Source organism: Impatiens glandulifera, chromosome 6 (assembly GCF_907164915.1).
Source record: "Impatiens glandulifera chromosome 6, dImpGla2.1, whole genome shotgun sequence".
Lineage (NCBI taxonomy): Eukaryota > Viridiplantae > Streptophyta > Magnoliopsida > Ericales > Balsaminaceae > Impatiens > Impatiens glandulifera.
Window position 1 is genome coordinate 8,855,044 of NC_061867.1, and position 8,367 is coordinate 8,863,410.

The 8,367-nt window shown below is 35.8% G+C and overlaps 3 protein-coding genes across 6 annotated transcripts; all 3 read right to left on the reverse strand.

Annotated features, from left to right (window-relative positions):
• Positions 1-563: 563 nt before the first annotated feature.
• On the reverse strand, positions 564-3,114 carry LOC124941353 (BTB/POZ domain-containing protein At5g03250). Of its 2 annotated transcripts, XM_047481662.1 has the most exons (5): positions 3,049-3,094; positions 2,760-2,871; positions 2,627-2,696; positions 1,347-2,546; positions 564-1,235 (listed from the first exon to the last, which is right to left on the reverse strand). In XM_047481662.1, exons 2-5 carry the CDS (start codon positions 2,816-2,818, stop codon positions 774-776), a joined length of 1,791 nt encoding a protein of 596 aa, XP_047337618.1. In that variant the 5' UTR covers positions 2,819-2,871; positions 3,049-3,094; the 3' UTR covers positions 564-773. The 2 variants fall into 2 exon arrangements, with proteins under 2 accessions (XP_047337618.1, XP_047337617.1); XM_047481661.1 differs by having other exon boundaries at positions 2,760-3,114.
• Positions 3,115-3,127: 13 nt separating this feature from the next.
• LOC124941355 (disease resistance protein RGA2-like) lies at positions 3,128-6,197 on the reverse strand. 3 transcript variants are annotated; one of them, XM_047481664.1, is made up of 5 exons: positions 4,606-6,197; positions 4,476-4,524; positions 3,830-4,061; positions 3,607-3,682; positions 3,128-3,510 (listed from the first exon to the last, which is right to left on the reverse strand). In XM_047481664.1, exon 1 carries the CDS (start codon positions 6,125-6,127, stop codon positions 4,622-4,624), a length of 1,506 nt encoding a protein of 501 aa, XP_047337620.1. In that variant the 5' UTR covers positions 6,128-6,197; the 3' UTR covers positions 3,128-3,510; positions 3,607-3,682; positions 3,830-4,061; positions 4,476-4,524; positions 4,606-4,621. The 3 variants fall into 3 exon arrangements, with proteins under 3 accessions (XP_047337620.1, XP_047337619.1, XP_047337621.1); XM_047481663.1 differs by having other exon boundaries at positions 3,830-4,139; XM_047481665.1 differs by having other exon boundaries at positions 4,455-4,524.
• Positions 6,198-6,227: 30 nt separating this feature from the next.
• Positions 6,228-8,142, reverse strand: LOC124943091 (putative disease resistance protein RGA3). The gene is made up of 2 exons (XM_047483649.1): positions 6,332-8,142; positions 6,228-6,248 (listed from the first exon to the last, which is right to left on the reverse strand). The coding sequence occupies exons 1-2, from the start codon at positions 8,123-8,125 to the stop codon at positions 6,228-6,230; spliced, it is 1,815 nt and encodes a 604-aa protein (XP_047339605.1). The 5' UTR covers positions 8,126-8,142.
• Between the last annotated feature and the right edge of the window lie 225 nt (positions 8,143-8,367).

Consider the following 8,367-nt stretch of genomic DNA (forward strand, 5'->3'; position numbering starts at 1 on the left):
AAAAATTACTAAAAAAAAATTCTTTATTTTTTTTATTTAATACAATAATTTGAGTATTTAATATTTTCAAATTATTAATATTAAATGTTATTTTTGTTTAGTATTTGATACTATTTTTTTTTGATAATTTATAACTATAAAGACATTAATTATTTTATTTAATTATTTATATTCTAAATTTAAACTGTTTTTCGGAGCACAGCGAGAAATCCCATCCCCAATCAGGGCAAAAATTGTTATATTTAAATTTCCTTATATCGGGACGGATTAATTGTTATATTTAAATTCCGTTAGATCGGGGCGGATTAATTAAGTTAAAACGACACTATTTTAACCTTTGGAACATATTAGTACATGAAAATTGGGACAGAAAATTTCATCCTAGGCATTACCATGTATCTATTTAAACAAAGATTCTATCACAATTCTATTTAAAAACACCTAAATTCATAGTTGAATTTGAATATAAAAAAAAACATTATTATTTTATTTGAATCAAATTTAATATGCTGTTTTTTTTTTTAACTCAAACTCAATTCCGTAAAACAATGCATCTTAGTCCAAACAAAGACTATCCAAGAAGTTCAAACAAATCTTAGATTTTCCATAACCTATGTAGACACAACTCACAAGTTTTCAAAATATGGGTATAATGATTTACAAGAAAACAGAAATTTGCCTAACCCAAAAATAAATCCATCATTTTCAAACTAGAACATGATTGTCATCTTATTTTAAACACATAAATCCCCCTATCAATTGTGAAATTTTCTTCATTTCTTCGTCGTGATCGTAGTCGTCTTCCCTTCGACCGCAGCCGGAAGATGAGTAGTAGTCTCATTATTGGGAGGTTGTTTACATGTAGACTTTCTCCTCCAAAAGATACTCCACGGTTTCTTCGTCTTCACTAGTTTCTGAATTTCCTCCTTCATGCTCTCGCAATGCTTCTCAAGCTCCGATACTCGTTCCCTAACATCATCAATACTTCCAACTCGCTCTTGTGAACCAAGAGGAAGGTTCAGGCTTTGTGGATTCTCAAGTCCTTCCGAAACAAAGAACCAACCTGATATCGATGTTCGTAGCCGAAGCTGTTCGAAGAACAGCACCTGAACTATCACACGTAATGGCAAACGCTCGTTTTGGGCTGCGTGTGTGCTCGCCTCCAATGAAAGTTTCTGGCAATTCATCAGACGACAGACTTGCTCCCTTTCTAAATCCGTTAGCCATGAGTGTGCCTGCAAGAGCACAAGTCCAAGGATTAAAATTGTCTTCTTATATGCTTGTACTTTATTATCATTCTCATGTAATACTTAAAATTCAGTATTCAGTATTCAGTCTCGATTTACCTTCAAGTATATATCAATTGCTCGATAAATCGCATCAGCAACCGGCCTAGCGTAATCAGGAATGGCGCCTGCAAGTGCAAGAAACTTCGGAAATTTCAAATTAACATCGGGCGCTACATCAGCCAGATACGCGTCGACAAGATTCGCAACCATAGTCAACGACATCAAAGGCGGGGCACCATCTATCACTTGATCCTCTTCAAATATACAAGGGGAAGCAGAGATCGCCAAATCGGTTGACATGAAATGATCGAGAATCCTTTGGAAACATTCCACGTCGTATAATGTCTCGCCCGAATATCCCATATTCGGTATCAATAAATCCTCGAGGGTGGCCATGTCCAACTGAAATCCAACCTTCTTCTCCAAGTTTTCTCTGCATGGCAAACTAGCCTGCAATATCATGGCCACTCGAAGGAGTTTTAGGAGAAACCGACTATCCGTTGCACCCTTTTGAACCGGGAGTAACTCCACGATCTCTTCCAGAAGAGCCCTTTGTTCCGCCTCGGGTGGATGTGATAAAGAATCTTTAGTCGAATTCGATAAATTGTTTATAATTTGTAAATGTCTTATCGAATAATACATGATGGAACCTGAGATTCTTTCTGGCTTCATTCCTCCAATTTCCACCGTTCTTATAAGTTGCTTGTAAAGTGGTAATCGTAAAACCGAGACATCGTCGTACCACCAATCGTCGCCGGAGGGAACCGATATCCCGTTCCATAAAACAGTTCCGGTTTCATTTGAAGTGGTTCTCGTCTTTTCATTACTATCAGGAACAGAGACTGGCCAGCTAAGAAGAGAAGAATCAGCGCAGGCTTTTATCGACAACGAATTAATGCATCTCGAGACAATTTGAATCTTCTCCGCATAGGGTAAAACTTCCTGACACGATTCAAGTGCGTTCATCGAGTCAGTCCAGTTCGCAAAGATCTCGCTCAGAAAGGATTCCGTTTTCGCGACTAAATTCCCCTCCCCGAACTCCTCATTCATTTGAAGATAATCCGCCGCGCAACGAACACTGACAACATTGAGAGCGTTCAGCTCTATTTTAACACCGTAGCAGAATCTAGCGACGAACTCAAACGCTTTCGCCCCACCCGGGACATCAGTGAGTTGAAGAACAGTGATTGGTTGGTTTGAATCGTCCTCTCCGTTAATTCTCTTAGCGAGAAGCCCACTTCGAGAAAGCAAAGGAAACTGCATGCAGAAAAGGTCGAGAAAATTGACCACATTTTCGAATAAAACCAACATGTATGATAATAATAATAATAATATACCTTGTGAAGTTGAAAGGAGACATCCCCGATTTCGATAGTAATGTCACTGGGTAAGCCTGTAGTGCATTGCCTGGTGAAAGAGATCAATTTGAGATTAAGAAGAAAAGTAAAGATATGAATTCGATCTTCTTACCATATCTTGCCTTGGCGATGAAATGCATCAGATTTAGAACCGATTCTCAGAAATGCCATGTATTATCTGCAATTATTTTCTGAACATGGAGCTGAATAACAACAAATTTGGCCTGAGAAGGAAGGAAGGAGATTGGTTCCTAGTCTAAAGGAGAAGGAATAGGTGATGTGAAGCTAATAGTAACAACAGATGCGCTTCTATAGGAATTCAAGCATATAAATATATGCATTATTTATATATACATATATTATTTATGATATTAGTATTTGACAATATTTATCACAATTACCAAAATAGTTGAAAATGTTTCAAGCATCTAGAATGGAGCGTGAGTAAAAGGATCCCAACAAGATTAGCCAGCCTGAAAGGAGCAAAGTCTGATCATGAAAAGAACTTCCAGCTCCATGTTAATCTGAGCTCATTCGAGCATACAATTTAGTAACACACTTTCGGGTTTGGACAAGAAAATGTCAACAAATTTATGAATACATGTTATATTTCAAAACAAAAAATGTGTTTCTAAGGAAACTATCGAAGTTTTCTCAAGCTTTAGAAAAATTAAATTGTTATTCAACAAAAGAAAACACAACATAACTAGGGTTCGAATGAATCATCTCGCCTTTGTTCTAGGGTTAAAAAAAGAAGGAATTTTGTGTACAAGCCTTTAATGATTTGTTTAGTTGCATTTAAGCTTCTCCCATTCGAGTTCTTGCTTCAGTGTTTCAACCCTTTCCAACAGATCCATGTTCTCCTGTTAGTTTGATAATACATACATACATACATACCATATTACGAAAACAAGAAATAAGATGAAAACAAGTTGATTGAATATTGAAGAATCAATCACCTTCTGAAGCAATTCCAGCCTCTTGTTCAAGTAGTTATTTATTTGCACCATTTTCCTCCATCATCCTCTTTTTCATCTGCCAAAACATGAATTTGTATACTCTATTCAGCTTGAACTAGTAATGGATGATATGTTTAACTAATAAACTAACAAGCAATAGTAATGAGATAATGAAATGAACAGAAGAATTAGGGCTAAATTGAGAAGATAAATTAATTCTCACATTGTTTAAATCCTTGATGCACATAGAAGCCCTTTCTAGTTCCTGGTCGTACATTCGTCTCAAGTCAGAAATTCAGTAATGAACAGACCAGAGCCTGAAGTAGACGGCGGACACCGAAAACCATAACCACGGCGAATGAAAGGAAGAGTAATCTTCTCTCTTTCTTCATTCTTACCTTAGGATTCGAGATGACTCAAAAATCTCCTTCCAAATCCAAATCTACTTGTTCGCGCTGAATGAAGGATAGGAATATCAGATAGATTTGGTGCCCGCCATTTTAACTTTGGCCCAACTCTAGACTCAATAATTTCTATACATTATAAATCATTTTTAAATATAGCTATTACACAACATAAATAATAATAAAAAAAAGAAGATAAATTATAATAATGACTTAAGTTAAAATTGAAATATATATAATAATTTTAAAAAAATAAAATCTCTATCCAATTCGCAGTCAACTACTTTTCAAATCAAGTAAAATATTATAATTCATATTGAAAAAAGTTGGATGAATTATAATAATAATTATTATAAATTGCAATTTTTACATTTTCACTTCAAAATGATGTAAATTGAAACAAATACTGGATTTAGAATTCAATGCCCTAACCACTATACTAACCAGAAGTATTTAGGTACGTACCAGCTCCTTGTTTGTTGAGTCTTCTACTCCTCCTTTAATTAGGTTATCACTGTATGTCAAAAAATTAATTAGAATTCATTAAAATAATTAATAATAATAGATGCAATATAATTATTATTTTTATACGTACCTTCTAATTCACTCTTCTATTCCACTTCCAATAGATTATCTACTCTGAAGACTTTAAGTCTGGTTCGAAGGGAACGCAGGAGTGCGATAACATCGTCCGCTTCTTCTGAAGACACCAACTTTGGACATTTTACAATCCTCAATATCTGTAGTGAATTATTATTAATATTGAGGTTTCCAACAAATTCCTCAACTGATATCATCAACTCCGTGCAATACCAGATACTCAATTCCGTGAGAGAGTTGATGAAGTGTTTGTTCTGGCAGCCACTAATCTTTGATATCATTCTCTCATCAAACAAACGCCTTAACTTCTTGCAGCCACGAATATACAGAGTTTGAAGAGATTGGAAAGTTGAGCGTCCTACTCCTCCTAATTGTGCTTCATCATCTAACATTAATGCCATATAACCAGCTCCAAATAAAACACTTCTTTCATTCATAAAACCAAGAGAGAGACAAGTGAGAGCACTGAGATTTGAGATGCTATATAACAATTCATCCGAACATTCACCCCAAATATATACCTCTTTGAGTGATTTGAGATGCGGTGGCAAGGCCCCTAGCTTTGGACAATCAAATATACTCAATTCCCTCAAATTAGGGAATGCTCCGACACTAGGAATAGTAGGAGACACCAATTCCCTCAAATTCTTCATGTTACCAATACTAAGTATCTTTAACAAAGGGAATAACACTACTTCAATTCCATTCATGTTGTTGTTGACGCTGAATATTCCATGCTCCACATCATTATTCAATCCACTAAGTTTCAGATGAGTGAGAGTACCATTAAGATTCCAGATGCTATATAACAATTCATCCGAACATTCACCCTTAACATTTACACGTTTGAGTGATTTGAGATGAGGTGGCAAGGCCCCTAGCTTTGGACAATCATGTATAACCAACCTGGATAGATTAGGGAATGCTCTGGCACTAGGAATAGTAGGAGACACCAATTCCCTCAAATTCTTCATTTCTTTAATAACAAGTTTCTCTAACAAAGGGAATAGTACAATCATTTCATTGTCAACGCTGCTACTAGCAATAGTAGTACTAAGCTCAAGGCGTGTTAGAGAAGGATATGATTTTCCTACCCATTTAGGGAGATTTACACCTTTGTAACCAATCATTTTCAATATCTTCAGCTTTGCAGTTGAAACCTCTAGAGCTTCACCAATTTTCTCATCTCTAGTACTCTTGCTCTCATTATTATCAACTTCATCATCTTCAACTATAGATCTCCATTTCAACTTCAATTCATTGATACTCGTCTTTTTAGCCATACTTATCCCTCTTTCCATAGATGCGTCACTAACTCTTCCCAGGTTCTTAATTTTCAAAGATCCGCGGATATCCAATTCTTTTAATTCATCTAGTTGGCAGTTTCTTCCCTTGTTGCTTATTACAAACAAGCTTAATGTCTTCAGATGTTTCAATTGCCCCATCCCTCTAGGCATATATTTTAATCCCTTACATTTCTCCAAATAAAGATGCCGTAGACTAATAAGGTTTTTCATATTTCTCGGTAAACTTTCAAGCTTAGAATACCCATTGAGTTTCAAAGTTTGTAAGTTTAAGAGATTACAAATACTATCAGGTAATGTTGTTTTCTGATCATTACCGGAAATTTCTAAATATCTAAGATGTTTTAGACATTCCAAGTTATACAAATATAGATACTTTTTCGATCTATTCATGTCCAATATCTGTTTGGATATCACTTTGGAGTATTGATCACCCAATTGTAGGTCTAATAGTTGTGAAAACCGATTATCCCGTATTAGTGTTAGTTCAAGGACACGTAAAGTCGGAAGTTCCTTCAAGGCCCTCAAAAATATCTGCATATCAGTAGCAGATGTGACATTGAGAAATATTAGCGATTGCAACCCTTCAATTTTCTTAAGGGAACGAACTGAGTTTTTGACAAATTCATCATCCATTACCGTTACATGACGAATTTTTCGTTTTAAACCATCACTTGAGCTATTAGCATCCAACTTATAACATTCATCTTTCATAACAGATTCGGAAAGATCGTGCATAAAATCGTGCATCTTACATATTTCATTTCCAGACTGATCGAATTTCTCGTCTTGAAAAAAGGATCTCCGACACAACTCATTCCAAATTGTATTCCCAATATCTTCCATTTCTTGGTTTTTAACTGTAGGAAGTAAATCATGGGCCATCCACAATTGGATTAATCTCTCCTTTTCAATTTCAGCATTCCTGGGAAATATAGCACAAAACACAAAGCATCTTCTCAAATGATAAGGGAGGTCATAATAACTCAATCTTAGAATAGACAAGATTAAATTTTCATTTTGTGAAATCTCCCATATCTCACTGTCTCTTATTCTGTACCATTCATTTTCGTCACAATTGGATTGCAATTGACTTCCCAAGACTTTGGTAACTAAGGGAACACCCTTACATTTTCTACTTATTTCTTTACCAATATTAATAAAGTGTGGAGGTTTTTGTTTTCCATGCACAAATGCGCGCTCTTCGAATAATAACCAACCATCATCTTGAGAGAGCGATGATAATTCAAAATGTGGAATTGTTTCCATGATTTCTGCCACATTTTTTTTACGTGTCGTTGTAAGGACAAATGCACCATTTGATCCACAATCCAAAATAGACCTCAATTGATCCCATGCATTAACGTCTTCATTCCAAACATCATCCAATACAATCAAATATTTTTTTCCGCTCAATCTTTTTCTAACTTTTTTCTGCAATTCTTCCAAGCATGATTCTGCCTTTTCTTCTAAGATGGCTTTGATCACTAGCTTAATATCAAATTCATCAGAAACACAAACCCAGATTTTGGTTTCAAAATGCTTATCAATCTCCTCATCGTTGAAGACCGTTTGGGCGAGTGTTGTTTTACCAAGACCCCCAATTCCAACAATGGGTAGAACAGATAGTTTTTTATCAACACAAGCACCAGATGTATTATTGACCAGAATATCAATAATCTTTTTCTTCTCCTCCTCTCTCCCATATACTTGCTTACAACTAGAAAGAGACATGGATTCACGCCAACTACTAGCAAACTTGTCAGGAATAGATTCACGCAAATGAAACTTGTGGCGCTCTGAAGAAATTTGGTCAAGCTTCTTTTGAACATCCTTAATTTTGTGACCAACTTTTAGACGTGTCATAGGAATGCTAAAAGGACGGGTTATTGAGTTGGTTACCTGGATCAGGGTTGAAGAGGAGGCATTACGCCTGTTGACTTGAAGACGAAGATCTTCAAAGGTGCATTCATCCATGATGTCTCGAACCTCGTACGCCACATCTTTCAGTTTCCGCAGCCAATCTTCCGTTTGTTTGTCCTTCTCTTGCACGTTCTTTCTCTCTGCATCCTCAAGTACGGCACTAATCGAAGATAGCGTGCTGGATAGCTTTTGAACCTCCTCCTTAAAACTCCAAAACAACGAGAATTTATCCTTAATCAGAGGTGCCAAGTTTGAAAGCAATCCACTGATTAGAGCTGCATCAGCCATGGTGGTTTCTCTCTCTCGATGATGAATGTTATCTTCTCACAAATGTTATCTTGTGTCTACTGAAGAACAATCATTGAAATTAATCACTTACAAAATGGACTTTTCTTTTCGTGTGGACTGTGGACCATACAATAATATAAACCACAATTTCTCTTGAAATATCTGAAAATGAATTATTGGCAATCTTAAGAGAATAAAGTTACTTTATTATTACTATTCAAGTTATAATCTATTCTCACCTG

Excerpts from the sequence above, each read along its gene's own strand:
- LOC124941355 (XM_047481664.1), bottom strand. The coding sequence starts at position 6,127 with ATGAAAAACCTTATTAGTCTACGGCATCTTTATTTGGAGAAATGTAAG.
- LOC124941353 (XM_047481661.1), bottom strand. The coding sequence starts at position 2,818 with ATGGCATTTCTGAGAATCGGTTCTAAATCTGATGCATTTCATCGCCAA. Across the intron at positions 2,697-2,759 it reads CATCGCCAAGGCAAGATATG|GCAATGCACTACAGGCTTAC; the intron begins GTAAGAAGATCG and ends CTCTTTCACCAG. Across the intron at positions 2,547-2,626 it reads TCTCCTTTCAACTTCACAAG|TTTCCTTTGCTTTCTCGAAG; the intron begins GTATATTATTAT and ends TTCTGCATGCAG.
- LOC124943091 (XM_047483649.1), bottom strand. The coding sequence starts at position 8,125 with ATGGCTGATGCAGCTCTAATCAGTGGATTGCTTTCAAACTTGGCACCT. Across the intron at positions 6,249-6,331 it reads TGGGTGATCAATACTCCAAA|ATATTTAGAAATTTCCGGTA; the intron begins GTGATATCCAAA and ends AAAACATCTTAG.